Source organism: Cavenderia fasciculata, assembly GCF_000203815.1.
Source record: "Cavenderia fasciculata unplaced genomic scaffold Scf_Dfasci-F-a-25c12.r2-5, whole genome shotgun sequence".
Lineage (NCBI taxonomy): Eukaryota > Evosea > Eumycetozoa > Acytosteliales > Cavenderiaceae > Cavenderia > Cavenderia fasciculata.
In genome coordinates this window covers 2,186,076-2,205,603 of record NW_004457729.1, presented here as the reverse complement: position 1 = coordinate 2,205,603, position 19,528 = coordinate 2,186,076, and the positions used below count along the sequence as shown (strand labels likewise).

Sequence of the window (19,528 nt, the reverse complement as noted above, 5' to 3'; positions counted from 1 at the left end):
ACAATCCTTGCCAGAGAATGAGTATGGACATGAACATTGTTCTTGACAGGTAATTGGTTTCCAAGATCAATGATCTTTGTCAGAAGAAAAACCCATTGGCTTTCATCATTTTCGTTCATACTTTGGATCTTGATTCACTTGCTTTTCTACTCAAGGTTTTATATTCTACAAATCATTATTATATTATACATGGTATGTATATGATAAAGGAAGAATCAATTAAACTCTCAGATATTGATATTAATAAATATATATTTTATTTTAGTTGATAAATCATTGTCATTTAAGGATTTTGAAAAGATTAAAGATTATGTAAAATCTCAATCAAACTATTCCAATAATATAAAGGTTCTTGATAACAGAATCAAAGGTAAATGGGGAGACATTTCATTGGTCTATATGGAACTAATTTCCTATGCCGCATTATTTCACATGGTCAACCAAAGACAACAACAAAACAATGAAGAGGGTAACATCTATCAATGGTCGCATGTCATTAATCTAAGCCTAAATGCTTCCCAACAGCTCCCTTATCCAAATTAGAATCAATGAAATTCTAATTTTTTGGTAAGAAAAAGAAACTAGTTATATGTAAGTACCAACGATCAGTTTAATCAGTATATCACTGCTTTTGAAATGGAGTGAACAAGAAGTGCGTAATATCTGGGGATCACTTGCCACCTTTATCTCTTCCTCCTCCTCCTCCTCCTCTTTGTCTACCTCTATCTTTTTTTTTTAAACTAAAATAACGAGTATCCTTTGAAATTTGTGGTTGATTTGAATCCCTCGATTCCATTTACTAAAATATCCCAAATGGGGGTGTCAGAAGTAAACCAAAAAGTACCCAAAGATTAAAATGAAGATTAAAATGAAGATTAACCCGATCTCTCTTCTCTTTAAAGAGATATCCTTAGTCAAATAAATAAATATCATCGTCATTCACCATCATGGTTTTAAATTAGAGGATATACAACTACTAATTTTGAAATTTTAGCGTAAGGATCACTATCTCTATTTGCCCTCTATCTTATTAACTAAAATAACAATGATTATCCATCCAAGCCTACCTTTGAATTTTTGTGGTTGATTTAAATCCCTCGATTCCATTTACTAAAATATCCCAAAAAGAGGTGACGACACCTCTCCCGCAACATTGCAACACCACCTACGAATTTAGAAACCACCCAACAAACCCAGACACTTTAAAGATTCAACCAAATACATCCCGTTTTCTAGTATGGGCAGGCTGTTGTTACGAAAAGCATAACAATGGGCAAACCAACCGCCCAAAAGGGAACATAGTTGGTTTTCCCCAACAAATATCATAAAAAAGAGGATTAGTGGCACCCATACTGAAACATTATTTGCATGATTTCCTTTTGAGATAAATCCCTTTTTTCTTTTGATTGATCAAGAGGAGAAAAAAAAGATTGGGAGATGCCTTGAAATGATTTCACTTAAAGATGCATCTTGATCAATCCCCCTCTTGAGCGCTCCACCGTGGTACATCCTGTTCAAAATTTTGCCATTCTTGGCGAAAACGACTTCTCTTTCAAAAAAAGTTTGTGGGTGGCACGTGATGTGTACGCGCAATCCAAACAAATAAAAAAGGGAATTCTTGATCAAAGGTATGTAACCCTCCTCCCAGATTTAAAAAGTGATTAAAATCGGATAATTCAACCTTGTAATGAATTAAGAGGGATTGGCAAGGTGAGGAACCTTTTCTCTTTGTCTCTTCTCATCTATTGAGTGGAGAAACCTATCAACAACAAGAAAAAACCCTTTGAACATTGGTCATAAATTTTTTTTTTTTTTTTTTGAATAAACAAGTAAAGTAGAGAAAAAGAGTAATTAGTATAAAGTACATTTCAAATCTAGTTTTAGTCAAGGGTATACCCTTGAGACCAATCACATCAAACTACTGACTACTCCAACCCAAACCACCAAAATATTAATAATAATAACCAAGCAACAGAAAGAATAACAAGTAGGTAGATCGTTTTTTTTCGGTTGTTGGGAAAACCCCAACCATCATATATCATCAAACACCTCTCTCTCTCTCATCTTTTCCAAATTTATCAAGATATACAATTTTTTCACAGGTTCAACAAATAATAATAATAATAATAATCATAGTAATACTATAGATAGGATAGTAATAGTAATAATGAGGCTTCACCACCACTTATTTATTTCTTGAAAGTGTACAACAAAAGAGAGTAGTAGGAAGGAATCAGAATCGAGAAAATAGGTTCTGTGATGGGTCACCATCATCAACGAAACCCCCCATTTCTATTTTAGGGGGCACACCAACAACACACAATTTTTTGATTGAAAACAAATATCTGGCGCTTCATCCCCGCTTTGGATGAAATTGCCTTATAAGGTTTTTTTTAGTGGCTGGATAAAGAGCTCCTTTTGCACCCCCCACAGCACGCGTGCCAACATGAGAGATGCACCACTTTAAAAAAAAAAAACTGTTCGCTTTGTTTCCTTTCTCATCACTTTTTTGTTCTGCTAGCATCAAATATTTATCGTCAAGCACCTACAACAACCAACAACCAACAACATTTATTGTTTAAATTAAGACACACACATAGATAGAAAGACAGAGAGATACAAACACCGTTATACATATACATATATACGACGACACATATACATACAAAATACATATATATATTTTAAAAAAAATATCGACACATCAGCAAAACGATCATCAACAAAAACGAATAATTAATAATCAACAAATAAAACAATATATCAATCAATATAATAATAATAATAAACTTAATGATCATAAAATTATATAGCAAAAATCATAATTCTAAATATAAATATAAATTATCAATACTTAGATATACATTTTTAAATAATAGTCATCATATATTAATATAGTAATATACCAACAAATATATACACCACACACATAATTTGTAAATAAGTAGTTTGTATGTAATCAATCAATCAATCAATCAATCAATCAATCAATCAATCACTCCGCACACACTTGTGATCACACAAAAATGTGATTTTTTTGATAAAAATAGATCGATCCCCAATCAACTATATGATATTTATGACTAATACGAATGCATATTTCTTACTTACCAACCAACCAACTCCCTACCTCTCTAGTAGTAAACATAATAATAATAATAATAATAATAACCAAAAGTCAGAATAATCAGTCGAATATACATATATAGAGTGGTCAGTAGTAGTAGTTAGTAAAAGTAGTAATAATATATTTTTATAGTATAAGCAGCATTGTAGTATTTTATTTTATTTATTAGTTCAACAACTGTATCATTAGTTTAGTTTACTTTTATTTATTTATTTATATAATATATCGATCCACAACAATAATAATAATATAACAAAGTACCCTGATCTTTCTTTGATCTAAACAATGGAGGGGCTTTGGAAGATTTTGAGGGGGAAGGATCAAAAGAAACCTTCCTCTTCCTCTTCCTCTTCTTCCAAAAGTAGTGGAAGTAGTAGTAGTAGCGGTGGCCCCAGTAGTAGCCATTCTCCCTCTTCTTCTTCTTCATCGAGTAAATCATCATCATCGTCGTCGTCTCCAACAATAAATAATAATAATAATAATAATACAGACCAATTAACAAATAATAATAATAATAATAATAATAATAATAATAATAATAATAATAATAATAATAATATAAATACTAATAATACAATAAGAAATCCTGCTACTAATAATAATAATAATAATAATAATAATAATAATAATAATAATAATAATAATAATAATACTAATAATACCACAACAACTACTAATCATCATCATCACCATCATAAATCAAGTCGTAATAATGTTGTTCAATCAACATTGACACAAAATCAATTACAACAATTATTTGTTCATCCAAAATCCAACCAAATTAATATTCCAGTGTCATCTTCATCGTCGTCATCATCACAACCATCATCACCACCACCACAACAACCACCATCAACTTTATCGGCAACATTTTCTACACTTCCAACAACTGATGACAACAACGGATCCGGACTTTGTCCAGAACAAGAGAAAAAAACCACCTCTTCTTCACCAATATCACGATTGATAATCAACCCGAAAAATGTAACATCGGATTTATTGCAACTCAAGGCTATTCTTCAAAAGGGTGATCAACCTTATTTGCCCGATGTTATTTTGTTCACCATCCTCGAGTACTTGTGGGAGTTTAAATGGTACAAGGACATCAACAGCAAGTTTCTTTTTCAGCAACGCATGCAACTGGACTTGGTCTGTTGGAAATGGTTTGACCGAAGCCAACGCATATTCAATAGATCCGTCGATTTTATACCCATTCCTACGGGCCGCCTGGCCGAATGCCAGCAACACCTGAATCGACGGTACTGTCTTATGCACTCGATCAGCAAGCTGCACATTGATATCCGCACGTTCAATCCACTGCCCCTTGGCTCGACCATTGGCAACAAGTTTGAGTTGTACCAATGGTTTCACAATATATTCACCAACCTCAACACCATCGTCATTGCCAACACGTCGCAGTCGTCGCAACGCATCACCCTGTCCAACCAACAGGGCCAAAAGACCAGTATCACCGACAAGTCGACCATGGTCGTCCCCTTTATCAACAGTATCATCTCGGCCAAGATCGAAGAAGGCTCTGGCGACTCGATCAAAGCTTTTTGTATAGACAATGTAAATATCATCACCGACATCGATCCCAACTCTAATAATAACAACAACAATAATAATAATAATAACAAGTCACCACTGATTGCTGCGTTAAAGACGTTGCGTTCATTGACGCTCAATACATCGGATTTCAAGACACTGATGAGTATTCTTTTGCTTACGCCTGAGCTTCGCAACCTTGTGGTCGGACTCATTTACGAGGATGCTTGGGTACCACCTCAACTCGACGAAGACCACGAGCAAAACATCACGGTCAACAGTTTTGCGGCGCCGCCCATTCCAACGCAGCTTGTACCCTACCAACAGCTGTTTATGGGGTTGCCAGGCGACCTCCGCTCTTTTGCACTTTCATTTATCAACAATTATGACGTCGATGCCCGTGGCGACTTTATGTGGCTCAATATGGTGTGTCCTCAACTCGACAAGCTGTCACTTTCGTTGAACGAGTTTGTCAATGAGAATGTGACCGAGTTTTACAGTTACATTGAGCGCAATGACTCGCTTACTGATCTGTCCAACGTTAATTTGCCCGTTCTTCCTAGCTTGCTCCCGTTACTCCAGTCCAAGACCAAGATTAGAAAATGGGCACTCTCTATCACCAAGGATTCCGTTCCTGCCAATGTTCCCAACACACCCATTCTCCTCCACAGCGATGTCCACACACTCAACCTCACCATTGGTCCCAATGTCGATGCGGCCTCTGTTATACTCCATCCACTGTCGCTCTCCAAGCCAATGTGTCTCACCAACTTTAATCTGATGCATAACAACGATATCCGTATTGATAATGCCATCACCATCCTATTGGCTCAGTTATTGGAAAGCTGCAAAAACACAATCGAGTCGTTTACCATAAACTCGCTTGTCGTCTCTAAAAAGAGTACCGACTATGAAAAGATCAATCGTGGTGCTCTAGACTACTTTTTAAATGCAGTCTGTTCCTGTCCAATGCTATCCACCGTCATGATCAAAGGCATTTACATTAGTTCATCACGTGTAAAAGAGAGTTATCCAGAGGTTCACAGTCGTTATCTTGCTGATGTCTATCATAAAACATTTGAATTGACTAAAAGACGTGATTATAATATATGAAAAGTAAAGTAATAAAATCAATCGATCCAGACTCACTCCAAATTTTTTTTTGGTGAACAACAAACAAAACAAAACAAAACAAAACAAATCTAAAATATTATATTATTATTATTGAGTGAGATAGTAGTAACTAGAGTTATTTATTCATTAAGATATATTATTAATTATTTATTTGTTTATTTATTCTTGAACAGTTAAAGTTTCCATTTGATTTTCAAGTTGATCAGCTGATTGAATAATTGGTTGTTCTTGTTGATCTTCTTCTTCTTGATCGATTTGGTTGCCACCACCAGCTCCATCCTTTTTCTGTTGATCAAATATGATTCTAAGTTTAACCTTTAATGGGTCTTCCCAATCATAGTTGGAATGATTATTACATTTCTTGAGAGTGTCATGGGAAAGATCAAATTGCTTTCTATGGAAATAACTTTCACTCATTTCATACAGACAATAGGGAACGTAAAAGTTTTTGTCTTGTAACAAGTGTTGAATCGACATGAGTTCTTCAAAACAAGACATCGATTCTTCATACTTTTCGATACCTTTGAGAACTGATCCCTTGAGCAAGAGATAGGAGGCACGATCTTCGATTTGATTGTCAGTGTTGAGATCATCCTTTTTGGACTTGGTGAGTGATGAGAAACTCTTAAAGAAAGAGTTGGTGCTAGGTTGGTTCTTGCCAATGTTGGCTTGACATGCTAGTGGTTTTTCAACACCTGCTTGTTGAGCACATTTGGTGAGTTCCAACAATGTCTTTTCGGCTGATATTCTTTCCATCTTGGCCATATCTCGACGAATGTACATGACTTCAAAGGCAGAAAAGTGACCATTGTTGGCAATGTAACGTTGGCTTTGACGGAGAATGATTGGGTCTACTGAACTTGACTTTTTGACATAGTCTTTGATCTTGGTGAATGCATCTTGTGCCTTTTTGGGCTCTCCCATCATGACATAGCAACCTGCCAATTGGAGACCGCATAGAGCACGGATTTGGAAGTTCTCTTCCTTGACGAGACTCTCAAAGATGCCGATGGCACTTGACCAGTCCAATTTGATGAGATAGCAATTGGCCAATTCGTAAGAGTAGATGAGAGGTGGTTTGGGCAAGGCAGAACAGTTTTCAATGGCACGTTGCATACATTCTAGACCAAGATCGACACGACATTGTTTACGATAACAGTGACTGGCCATGACTTGGAACAATGAGCCTTGTGGATAACGTTTCAAATTGTCGTCGATCAATACCTCAGCTTCCTTGAGATGTTTGGTTGGATTGTAAAGACCACGGGGCAACAATAGATTGTTGAATAAAAGAACCATGGTAGCAAATGCCGATCTAACACCAGCCTTTTCAGAACAATCACGGATATATTGAAGACCCAAATCTCTATCAGACTTGAAACCAATCAACTCTACAAATTTGATGACGTTCGAAGGGATGATAGACATTGCAAAATAAAAGAATCCAGCTCCAAAATGTAAACATTCCAATAGATCTTCTTCATACTTTATGGTCGAAGAAGTATCCTTTACCTGCTTTAAACATTCTTCAAAGGTTTTCCAACTTTTTCTTAAATTAAAACATCCTTTAATTTTATGATCTCTTGTTAATTGTAATACTGCCAACATATATAATGAATCTCCAAGGACCTAAAATATAGAATAGAAATAAATATTTGAATTAATTAATATCTATTATTTTTAAAAAGAATTATTATTCTTATTTTTTTTGATTCATACCAATTTACAATCCAATAAATTATTTTTAAATTCTTCTTTTGATTTTAATTCTTGGTTGTAGGTTGGTGGAGTTTTATTTGATTCCAATAGACTAATATACTTTTCAGCCAATTCTCTTGTTTCTTTGAGACGTTTCAAAGCAGATTCAGTGTCTTTGACATCGGCAGTGATAAAAGATCTTAGAAATATAATCTCGGCAAAGTGGAGACTATATCTTGGACTAATGGTCGATTTGTCTTTCAATAAATTCTCTGCCTCTTGAAATTTATTATTCCAAACCAATGAAATGGCATCTTTAATATCGTTTCCAATTAACATTTTGTAGTGAAACAGATAAAAATAAATAAAAATTAACCTATAGGTTTGTATGTGTAAATATATGTAAAACTAGATAGATAGATAGATTTATAGATTTTGATAATTTTTTTGTCAAAAAGAGGTGGTTGATGGAATGGTGATTATAATATTGTTTGTTTGGTTGTTTTTTTTGATTGAGCGAGGTTGGTAGAAGATTACAATAATAATATAATTTCAAAAGTATAAAAAAATAATAATAGTAATTCGAATGATTTAATCTTGTTTGTTTGTTTGTTTGGTTGTTGTTTGGTTGTTGTTATTGTTACACAATTTATAAATATTTTTATATTATATATTAAATATTCGAATATTTTAAAAGATGGTGACGAGAGACAGGGATGATGTTATAATTGATGATGCTGATTTTAATTGACGATGGTTGGAAGGAAGAGGAAAAAAATTGTAGCTAGTAACAGAAGTAATATTGATGGTTTGATTAAAATTGTATTTTACAAAAGAGAGAGAACAATAGATTGTCGAAGCAAACAAATGAAAATAAAGAGTTGTTGTTGTTGTTGTTTGTAACTTTTGTCTTTTCAAACATATGTCATCCACCAATCCTCTGCATCCATATTTATTTATTAATTAATGAAACAGAAGTGAAATGGGGTTGTGGTGCGATAGATTAGACAGACGAAAGACAGATTTTTAATTTCCCACTACACTGTGAGTGAGTGGATACGATTGTGTGTGTGAGTGGGGTGGATGGTGGATGGGTGGATGGATTGAGTGTTTTTAGAAGAGACATTGTTATTACTATTATTTTGGTATGTTTTATAGAGAGTACTGTAGTGTGTGTTTATTTTTATCAATCCTCGATTTAATCATCCTCATGGGTATTTGTATCAGAAGGAGGGTTATATTCACCAGCTTCATCGTGGATTATACATTGAGAATGACTGGTATTAAAGAATGGCGACGAGTATTGAGTAATGGTAATGGATTTTGGTCGAGGTAGACGGAAACGGTAGAGGAAAGAGAATCTTCCTTGGGAACCTCTAGTACTATACTGTTGTTCAATGTTTAAGATGGTCTCCTTGTCATTGATTTCCTTCATTTCTTTTTCTGTTTGTCCATTGGAAATGGCTCCTACACCACCACCACCACCACCACTACTATTGTTGAGATTATTATTATTAATATTAATATCTTGTTCTGATGCATGATTATTGGTTCTTCTTCTATGATGAGGTTGTTGAGATGGGTGAGACATTTGTTGAGATTGAGGTGGTTGATCACTATTGCTGCTGTTGTTACCAAAATCCATCATTTCATTATCCATGTCAATGTATTCATCTTCGTCGTCTATTCTGTTTGGATTGTCAACACATGGCAGAATGGCACCATCACAGACGCTATAGCAAAGACTCTTTGAGCACGATGGTACATATCTTCCAAATCCAACAACCAATAGGAATACAAAGATAAACATCATATCGGTACGGTATATTCCAATACAGTAGAGTAGATGCACGGCTGGTGCGAGGGTAATAGTAAACCATATACAATTTTGTAGTGGTTCAATTAATAGTTTATCCGATGGTGGTGGAGGCAATGACGATGCTACAACAATATACTTGTCAAAATAATACTTTTTCGTCAAATAAAAGAATAATAAAACAAATAATAATGGATAAAATGGTGCATAAATTGAAATTAATAATACCTAAAGAAAAGAAAAATAAAATAATCAATTAATTATTAACTGTAACCACCATATATGATATACCAATTGTGACAATTCTTACCGTTAAAAGGAAATTACAATATTGGTTTGCCAAATCTAAACATTTTCCATTTACATCATCCATTGAAACTTTTCTACATCGAATGACTTTAAAAACTATAGATGCTATACAATATGAATCCAATATTGGTGAAACAATTGAAAAGAATATAATAAAATATACATAAAATAAACCTAAAAATAAAAAAATAATAATTAATAAATATAATTGAAAGGGATTATTTCTTTTTTTTTTTTGTTTTCTTTCTTACCTCCAGTTCTAAAGAAATCGATAGGAGTATAAAAGACATTTCTACCAGATAATGTACCCATCATCATCATGAAATAAAAAGATGGTACTACAGCAATGGAAAAAACTTGTGCGTAAAAAGTGACAGCCATGGTCCGAGACTTGAGTGAACTACGTACGGTAATCCACGATTTTTTGAAAATGGAAGATATACAAGGTGGAATGAGACGGTTGACAACCAATAATATACAACATGGTAAGAATATATAAAACCAAAAACTATAAACTGCCAATGTAACATCATTACCATTTCTTCTTTTATAATGGAAAAATGAATGTGATTTAAACTAAAATGGAAAAAGAAATAGAAAAAAAAAAAATGGTTAATAAATAATTTCTAAAATCTATTTATCTATTTTTTGTTTTGTTTTTTGTTTGTTTTGATTTACCTTTTCAAATTGAGAATCATATATAAGTACTGAAAGAAAAGATAAACATGAAAAAAAGAAAATTGATAAAATGAGTAAAAAGGTGGTGAGTGCCGGACCATAGAGACGAGATGGATTATGTAGTTTTGTCCAAAGCAGATCAGAGACTGATGCGATATTGTATGATTTCCATCTTTTCATTTGTAACTCTATTTGGAATTGTTGAGGTGCCATTGGGTAAACGTCTTTAACCCATGTCCATTTGTATGGTGAAAATTGTGTTTTGAATAGATGTGCATCCGATACACAACTAAATGTAATAAATGCTGTACCAGTTGATTTTAATGGTTCCAAATTATCATTATTAATATTAACTCCTTGATCATTAATTGAAATATTTATACTATTTTCATTTGAAAGATGATCATCTTTTTGTTGTTGTTCTAGTTGTTGTTCTTTTTCTTTTTCTTTATCTTTTTCATTATTGCTACTACTTAGACCACTTGATAAAAATATTGAATCAATTTTACCATCTAAATCTAAATTATGTTCAATCTCTGAAAAATGTTTTTCCAATACAATAGTTACTGAATATATTCCCTCTATAAATTAAATAAATAAATAAATATCATTATTTCATTTCATTTCTTTTGTTTTTTTTTTTTTTTCCAACTTACTTGAATAACTAGTTTGAAGATAATTTTTAAGAATATTACAATCAACAAGAGATTTTGGTAAACCTGTTAACATTACAGACCGAGATGTAACTAGATGATTACTATCATGATTATGATAGATACGTTCATCATTGAATCGAGTGTAAATGACAACGAGAGATACGAAAACGAGAAAGCTGAGGATTGAATAGGAGAATAGATAGCTAGAGTCTACAAACCAATTGGCTTGAGAGAGTGCGTATGCACCAGTGAGTTTGTTGTCTCCAGTCTTTGTGATTGGGAGGTATGGTGTCAGTGATATGATGGTGAATAGCAACGACTGGAGTAAAAACAATCGTAGCACCTTAAAGTAGGTTGAAAGTGCGATGTTTTTACCCAACACTTCGTCGATGGGTGCTTGCACGGAATGTAAAAAGGTAGAGATGGAGATACGACCCGTTCTCCTGTACCCAATAAACAACTTGACACCGGCCGTAATAAAGATCATTGCAAATGAAAATAAAAGTGACACTGCAATGACAATGACCATGGCCGACCACTCTGGACCAACATTGATTGGTTCAGGATAGATTAGTACCGAGCAGCCAGCAGTCGTTACAAAGCCAATAATGTATTCACCCGGTTCACCGACAATAGCCAATCCCGTAAATATGATTAGATTGTGTTCTTGGATGACGCTGGCACTTGTATAGGTGATAATATTGTTGGGAACTCCACTTTTCTTGGAGATGGCGTTATTTGATTCCGGTGACTTTACGATAAATGGTTCGACAACACCTGCACCGTTTACGAATCGTAAAACGGGTTGAATGGGAAAAGATTGACCGTTGAGGGCATTGGTAGAGGGTGGTGTCACAAATGAGAGACCTTCCTCATTCTTGTCGTCTCCAACCACTGTCAAGTTGAATTGTGATGTTTGTACGTTGAATCCAGTGTTGAGAGAATCGTGTTGCACCAGACTGTACACACCACTATCATGAGTCGTCACACATGACAGAGTGGTTGTGTTGAGTGTCGTAACGATTCTGTTGCCTTCATATACATTGAATCCATCCTTTAGCAGCATCCAATTGATACTTGTCGGATAGCTATACAATACATTCAACAATACATCACTCTCTCCCGATGTCAATGTCATATTACCAAAGAATCTTGTCGATCTTCTCTCTGAATATACTTGAAATGATGGATTTATCTTTGCGTATCCTAAAAAGCAATTAATAAATAACACAAGTCAGTCAGTCAGTTACCTATTATCAACCCAACAACAACAATCTATGTCTAGATTAGTAAATGTGACTTACCATCTGATAAACTAATACAAAGTGAGAATGTAATGACCAACAGCATAAATGCTGCTGATATTATAAAACAAGAACAAGATTTCATCTTTGGTATCTACTATCTCGTTTTGTTGTTACTATTATTATTATTATTATTATTATTATTTTTATACTATATTATATCTTGCTTCCTTTCCTTTTAAAGGATATAATATATATATATATATAATATATAAATATAGAATATAGAGTTTGGAGGACTGGATGGATCGCGGAACAAGTTGTCCTCACACACTTTTAATTGTTTGTTATTATTATTATTTTTAGTTTGTGTCTATCTATCGTTTTCTCTTTCTTTTGTTCTGCCGCTGCTGCTGTTATAAAGTGTTCTATTTTAAGATTGAGAGAGAGAGAGAGCTAGTGGAGAATGAACTGTGCACTGCGATTGCGATTGTATGTAATGTAATGTAATTCATTCGCATAGAAGCTTCATTATCTTAAGAAATCGGTGGGTCGAAATTAATTACACCAACTTCAAAAAATTAAAAAATTAAAAACAAATAATTATCGAAGGTCACAAACTTGGTTTGTTCAACCGCTGCCAAAAAACAGGGCATTGATAAAAATACATCGTCTTGTGCAACATGGTTCAAAGCCGTCACTTTCTGCAAATGCACAATTGCCTTTTAAAGAGTAATGAAACACTTTCGTTTGGGTCAAAAACAAACAAACAAACAAGAATACGAGATCATCATGATGGTCTGCTCTGTCTGTCTGTCCATCATCTTCATGGAATGATTCGTTCTTTGAAAATCAAGATAAAGAGAATGCATTCTATTGATTGACACAATCTATAGATTAAGATTAATATTTAGTACGTGGCCACGTACTACATACAACATCACTGCATTAATTAATTAATTATTTTTAACTGTTTTTTATTTAATTAATTTTAGATAATACAAAAAAGGGGGTGTTGCAATGTACTCTTTCGCATTGTATATTATGCAGATAGCTTATATGTTAAAATGAATGTTTTTTAGCCTCTTTTATTATTTTGATAATAATAAAGGTTGGATGACTGAAAAAAAGGGTTGGTTGGGTGTTGGAGGTTGGAGGTTGGACCATTATATAGTCTTGAATCCACGAATGGTAATGCCAAAGAAAAAGGCAAGAGCGAAAACGCCAACTACAATGGAAAAGATAAGACCGGCCACCATACTTCCATGACGGTCGTCGCCACTGGATGAATCACTGCTCCAATAGTAACTAGATGATGACCACGATGAGGCAAAATCACCACATAAATATTCACCCTATAGAAGAGAGAGAAAAGAGTCTATTAGTACTAACCAATAGTATAAAAGTAATAAATAAATATATATATATTTACATACATTTGCATTGTTAATAACAAGTGGATTGGTAATTGGACAATCAATGGTATAGTCAACTGGACCAAGTCTCAAAAGATAGACTAGACCACCGAATGGGTGGGTATGGTGCATACCATTTGTGTAATAGATACCACCAATAATACCGATATGACTGGAGCCGATATAGATACAATCACCGACACCAGATTCCCAAATAGAATTTGAGTAGAAACTACTTGCTGTTAAATTCATATTTGTAAATTCTCCTTGAGTGGTTGCAAACTAATTAAAGATTGATTGAAATAAGAAGATAATATTATTATATGTTGGTGAGTAAAAAAATGTACTTTTGTGTTGTGTTATGAAACTTTCACTTACAATGACACCACCATTTCTGGCAACATTGGATGAGAATGTACAACTGGTAGCAGAGAATTCAACGGAAGAGCCAATGTAGACGACACCACCATTTCCACTGATAGAGACAGAGTTGCCTTCAAAGGCAGAGAGCTCTGCCGAGAAGTAAGTGGCACTATCTCCCATAGCAATGACACCACCATTCCAAAAGGCATTGTTATAGTTGAGGTAGGATTGATAGATTGTGGTGATGTTGGAGGCAATGGCACCAGAGTAGGAAGCTTGGTTGTTGGAAATATTGGCATTGGTCATTTCGATTAGATTGGCATAGATGGCACCACCATTGTTGTCAGCAGAGCAACCATTGATGGTGGATGACTCGATGATGACTTGTTCATCAGTGTAGATTGCACCACCGTTGTTTCGAGAGACCGAGTTGGTGATGGTGGTTTGATTCAAGACAACATAGAAACCTTGGGCATTGACAGTACCACCGTTATCTTGTGAGTAGAAACCGTTAAAATTAGAGTTGGTTAGATTTAACAAAGAGTCGTATGGTGAGCTGACAATGATGGCACTGGTTTGTTGAATAACACCGATCTTTGAACGATAAACATTGATATTCTTAATATTGATGGTAATCTTTGGCAACGACACAGAGTAGTAGTTTAAAAAGGTGCTGGCACAATAAAAGTTGACTTTACTCGAATTTAAAGTGTATGACTCAATGTTTAACAATCTAAAGTTGGCACTGATTGGGTATGGTGAGCATGCTTCAAAACCATTCTTTCCATAAACACCATCCTTTACTCTAATGTTTAATGATTTTGATGATGTTTGGTTATTGATACAATTTGATAATCCTGGGCATCTAAATTAAAAAAAAATTAATTAAAAAAAAAATATCATTAATATATATAAATTGATCAAAAGGAATGAGGAAGGGATTTGATTCGATTTGATTGGTGGTATATATATATATATATTTGGAAACACTTACGTGGTAATATTATTTGAAGTTGAACAATATGTAAAACCAGTGTTTGCGACAATACAAACACTATCGTATTGGATGGTATCATCAAAGTTTGGGGTTCCAAGAGCAATTTCATTTGTTGATTCAGTTGTAAATGCCACTGAAAGAAACATCATCAAACAGACAATGATGGCTACTACTTCAAACTTCATTCTTTATAATTCTTTTTTTTTAAAAGATTGTAGTTGAGAGTGAGTGAGAGAGAGGAGAGATAATAGATTGATAGATATATATATAAAATAAATAAATAAATTTGTTTGTTGCTTATTAACGATGTAAGTGTTTGTTCCATTCTTCGATGGGGTGCACCATTTATGTATATGCAGTCTATAGCAATCCTTGATTTCGCCGAGTGACGTTATCCTAGCAACCAAAGAAAGACTGCCGATGCTGTTGAGTAGTCATCAAAACTATTTTTTTTTTGGTTCTTATCTTCTTAGACTGAATTCTGAAGCCCGAAAAATTTGAATGGTTGATGCTTTTCACAAACAATTTATCAAAATTAATTTTTTTATTTATTTTATTTTAGTTTAATATTATTATTATAATGTAATCAAATAAAATCAGTTTGTTAGAGTCTAACATAAAATTTTTAAAAATAACAATACCTTCATTTGGTAATAAAAAAAGAAATTTATATTTTAAATTTTAAATTCTTTCTTTAGAATTAAACTTAAACCTGGACTACTACTAGTCTTTCCGGTTGCTAGACATTCATTCATAATCATTATTAATAATTTTTTTTTCTTTTTTTTATTTATTAATTTTAGATGATACAAAAAAGTAAAGTATGCGTGTACTATAGTATAGTATATGTGTGTTATATAGTAAAGTATAGTATAGTATACTGCAGCAATATATTTGGCAGACAGGCTTATATGTTAAAATGTGTGTTTTTTTAGTCTCTTTTATTATTATTATTGATAATAATAAAGGTTGGATGACTGAAAAAAAAGGGTTGGTTGAGTGTTGGAGGTTGGATGATCCAAAGATGATTGATTGATTGATTATACATATTCTTACAAATCTTTGAATCCACGAATAGTAAAACCAAAGAAAAATGCAAGAGCAAAGATACCGACTAAAATGGAAAAGAGGAGACCGGCCAACATACTTCCATGACGATCATCACCATTAGAAGAATCACTGCTCCAATAGTAACTAGATGATGACCATGACTCAAAACCACCACATAAATATTCATCCTATAGAAGATAGAGAGAGAGAGAGAGAGAGAGAGAGAGAGATAGAGGAAAAGAAAGGAGTAGTTGATTAGTAAGTATAGTATGGTAAGGAATGGCTCGATATTATTATACTACATACATTAGCATTGTTAACAACAAGTGGATTGGTGATTGGACAATCATTGGTATAGGTTACTGGACCGAGTTTCAATAGATAGGAAAGACCACCAAATGGACCATAATGTTGACTGTCAGTGTAAAAGACACCACCGATAATACCGATGTGACTGTTTACAAAGTTGATACAGTCACCAGCACCATCATTCAATGCACGGTTAGAGAAGAAACTACTTGAAGTTAAATTCATATTTACATATCCATCTTGGGAATATGGAGTCGATGCATACTAAATTGTATTGATTGATTGATTGATTGGTAGATGAAATGAAAAGTAAAGTTTGTGTAAGTGGAAATGATTTAGAATGTAATTAATTTTGTGTGTATACATACAATGACACCGCCAGCTTGAGCAACACTGGTTGAGAATGAACAAGTGGTAGCATAGAATTCAATGACTGCATTCAAGTGGACGACACCACCATTATTGGAAGCAGTGTTGCCTTGGAAGACAGAGAGGTCGGCAGAGAAGAATGAGGCTTTATAGTCAATAGCAATGACACCACCATTATGTGAAGCGCGATTATTGTTGAGGTAGGACTGATAGATTGTGGTGATGTTGGAGGCAATGGCACCAGAGTTGGCAGCTTGGTTGTTGGAGATGTTGGCGTTGGTCATTGAGATTTGGTCGGCATAGATGGCACCACCGTTGTACAAGGCAGAGCAGCCTACGATAGTGGAAGAATCAATGATGACTTGTTCATCAGTGTAGATGGCACCACCATTAATATTAGAGACCGAGTTGGTGATGGTAGTTTGGTTCAATATGACATAGAAACCTTGGGCGTTGACAGTACCACCGTTGTCTTGTGAGTAGAAACCGTTAAAATTAGAGTTTACAAGGTTCAAAGTAGAGTCGTATGGTGAGCTGACAACGATGGCACCAGTATCGGCAGGGAAACTACTTCTCAAACGATAAACATTGATATTCTTAATATTGATGGTAATCTTTGGCAACGACATAGAGGCATAGTTTAAAAAGGTGCTACCACAATAAAAGTCGACATGTTTCGAATTGGGTGTGTATGACTCAATGTTTAACAATCTAAAGTTGGCACTCATTGAGTATGGTGAGCATGCTTCAGAACCATTCTTTCCATAAACACCATCCTTTACTCTAATGTTTAATGATTTTGATGATGTTTGGCTATTGATACAATTTGATAATACTGGGCATCTAAATTAAAATTAATTAAAAAAAAAAAAGAAAAGGAAAAGGACAAGTCCTATATTAATAAATTAAAGGGAACATATATTTGATTGAGAGATTTGGAAACACCTACGTAATAATATTATTATTTGAAGTTACACATCCACTAGAACCAGTATTTTCAACAATACAAACGCTATCGTATTGGATGGTATCAGTTTCAAGTGAACTTTCAATTTGATTTGTTGATTCAGTTGTGAATGCTACTGAAAGAAGCATCATCAAACAGACAATGATGGCTACTACTGCAAACTTCATTCTTTATAATTCTTTTTTTCTTCTCTTTTTTTAATTAAAAAAGATTCAGATTAATTATAATTGTTGTAGTTGTTGTTGCAAAAGAGAGAAGAGGATAATAGATAGATAGATAGAAAAGTGATAAATTATTTGTTGCTAATGAAAATAAGTGATTTGACCCATTCTTCGAAGGCCAGACCATCTTATAAGCAATTGAAACAACAACCCTTGGTTTCACCGACTGAAAGTTGTCCTTGCAAACCAAGACACCCTTGATGGCGTGGAGACGATCAATCGAGCTTTTTTTTACGCTAAATTCAAATTGAAATAGGGAAGATCTTTGCATGGTTGGGAATCGATTTTCGTTTAATTAAATTAAAATACTTTAGTTTAGAATTTGACGAGTATTGTGTTCAACATTATTAATCATAAAAATAAGAAGAAGCAGAACAAATAATTGAATTTAATTAACAAATTTATATATATTTGAACTTTCCCTCTCTTTTTGTTTTTTTTTTTTTAGCAAATACCCTAAAGCTTGAAGATACCCACCTTTTAAAGTTGATCGGCATCATTGTTTTCAACATCAAACATCATCATCATCATTGATAGACGATGACAAGTAGAAGGAAATCGGCAGCAAAAGCAGTAGATGCTATATCACGAACAATAAGATCATCTAGAAAGAAAAAGGAGAAAAAGGATGACGATGATGACGATGAAATGATCGACGAAGAGGAGGGTGATGGCGAGGAGGAAGAAGAAGAAGATGACTACGAAGACGAAGACGATGAAGATGAGAAAGATGTAGATTATATACCAACTGCAGAAGAAAGAAAGATGCATGCCAAAGAAAAGGAAGAGGATTTTGCAAGTGTCGACAAACTCTTGGAAGAAGAGGATATAGAGGTTGCAGAACTCGACCAAGCTGAAAGCAGTGGAGAAGAAAACGAAGATGACTTGGGTTTGGATAGTAGTGGGGAAGATGAAGATGACTCGTCGGGTGACAATGAAGAGGATTTCTACTATGCACTGTCATCCGACGAAGAAGAAGATTTCTCACAAGCCAACATACATGCATTGGGTGAAGAAGAATTAGTAGAATCAGATGATGATTTAATACTACTTGAATTGGTTGATCAAGATCCCGGTATTTTAGTAAATAGTGATTATAAATTAATTGTAAGACAACTAAAATAAACAAACAACTGGAAATCAAAAGTACAGATACTTATTTATTTTGTTTAATTTAATTTTTAGGGATTAGATACTGATACACCAATGTTACAAATTGGATCACAAATATTTAGAGGTGAATATGAAGATGCAGTTGGAACACATTTATTCTTTAAAAATATTAAACCACCTCCACCGGTAGTGACCAAGGAGATTATGATTGTTCCAAGTGGTGGTGGACCGATACCTCCAGCAGTGGCGACCGCAGCAGCAGCGGCAGCAGCATCAGCAGACAAACCAAACAACAACAAGAAACCAAAAGACACTCAACCACAACAAGAAACAATGATCTATGTAAATAAGACACAAAAAAAGATTAGGTTTTATGAAACAGAGTTGAGAGAAAAGTCTTCTTCTTCAGAAGAGTCTCAACAATTATTCCAACTTTATAAAACAAATGCATTTATAAATTAAACATTATTAATTAAATAATATTATATTTGTTTAGAGTTATATTAATACTCTT

The 19,528-nt window shown here is 34.0% G+C and overlaps 8 protein-coding genes across 8 annotated transcripts; 4 read left to right on the top strand and 4 right to left on the bottom strand.

The window, feature by feature from the left end:
• Positions 1 to 17: 17 nt before the first annotated feature.
• Positions 18 to 1,328, top strand: DFA_01205 (uncharacterized protein; the record flags this gene model as incomplete). Its single annotated transcript, XM_004359117.1, has 4 exons — positions 18 to 38; positions 84 to 192; positions 266 to 469; positions 1,129 to 1,328. The coding sequence occupies 4 exons, from the start codon at positions 18 to 20 to the stop codon at positions 1,326 to 1,328; spliced, it is 534 nt and encodes a 177-aa protein (XP_004359174.1).
• A 2,084-nt stretch (positions 1,329 to 3,412) lies between these two features.
• On the top strand, positions 3,413 to 4,425 carry DFA_01204 (uncharacterized protein; the record flags this gene model as incomplete). Its single annotated transcript, XM_004359116.1, has 2 exons — positions 3,413 to 4,111; positions 4,321 to 4,425. 2 exons carry the CDS (start codon positions 3,413 to 3,415, stop codon positions 4,423 to 4,425), a joined length of 804 nt encoding a protein of 267 aa, XP_004359173.1.
• A 1,030-nt stretch (positions 4,426 to 5,455) lies between these two features.
• Positions 5,456 to 5,788, top strand: DFA_01203 (uncharacterized protein; the record flags this gene model as incomplete). The annotated part of the gene is made up of 1 exon (XM_004359115.1): positions 5,456 to 5,788. One exon carries the CDS (start codon positions 5,456 to 5,458, stop codon positions 5,786 to 5,788), a length of 333 nt encoding a protein of 110 aa, XP_004359172.1.
• Positions 5,789 to 5,968: 180 nt separating this feature from the next.
• DFA_01202 (uncharacterized protein) lies at positions 5,969 to 7,846 on the bottom strand (the record flags this gene model as incomplete). Its single annotated transcript, XM_004359114.1, has 2 exons — positions 5,969 to 7,438; positions 7,529 to 7,846. The coding sequence occupies 2 exons, from the start codon at positions 7,844 to 7,846 to the stop codon at positions 5,969 to 5,971; spliced, it is 1,788 nt and encodes a 595-aa protein (XP_004359171.1).
• Positions 7,847 to 8,705: 859 nt separating this feature from the next.
• DFA_01201 (uncharacterized protein) lies at positions 8,706 to 12,355 on the bottom strand (the record flags this gene model as incomplete). Its single annotated transcript, XM_004359113.1, has 6 exons — positions 8,706 to 9,551; positions 9,634 to 9,806; positions 9,884 to 10,208; positions 10,311 to 10,891; positions 10,967 to 12,172; positions 12,271 to 12,355. 6 exons carry the CDS (start codon positions 12,353 to 12,355, stop codon positions 8,706 to 8,708), a joined length of 3,216 nt encoding a protein of 1,071 aa, XP_004359170.1.
• A 1,021-nt stretch (positions 12,356 to 13,376) lies between these two features.
• On the bottom strand, positions 13,377 to 15,170 carry DFA_01200 (putative transmembrane protein; the record flags this gene model as incomplete). Its single annotated transcript, XM_004359112.1, has 4 exons — positions 13,377 to 13,565; positions 13,647 to 13,907; positions 14,004 to 14,853; positions 14,983 to 15,170. 4 exons carry the CDS (start codon positions 15,168 to 15,170, stop codon positions 13,377 to 13,379), a joined length of 1,488 nt encoding a protein of 495 aa, XP_004359169.1.
• Positions 15,171 to 15,916: 746 nt separating this feature from the next.
• Positions 15,917 to 17,847, bottom strand: DFA_01199 (uncharacterized protein; the record flags this gene model as incomplete). The annotated part of the gene is made up of 5 exons (XM_004359111.1): positions 15,917 to 15,962; positions 16,042 to 16,223; positions 16,342 to 16,608; positions 16,713 to 17,556; positions 17,663 to 17,847. 5 exons carry the CDS (start codon positions 17,845 to 17,847, stop codon positions 15,917 to 15,919), a joined length of 1,524 nt encoding a protein of 507 aa, XP_004359168.1.
• A 594-nt stretch (positions 17,848 to 18,441) lies between these two features.
• On the top strand, positions 18,442 to 19,476 carry DFA_01198 (uncharacterized protein; the record flags this gene model as incomplete). Its single annotated transcript, XM_004359110.1, has 2 exons — positions 18,442 to 19,008; positions 19,087 to 19,476. The coding sequence occupies 2 exons, from the start codon at positions 18,442 to 18,444 to the stop codon at positions 19,474 to 19,476; spliced, it is 957 nt and encodes a 318-aa protein (XP_004359167.1).
• Positions 19,477 to 19,528: the final 52 nt, after the last annotated feature.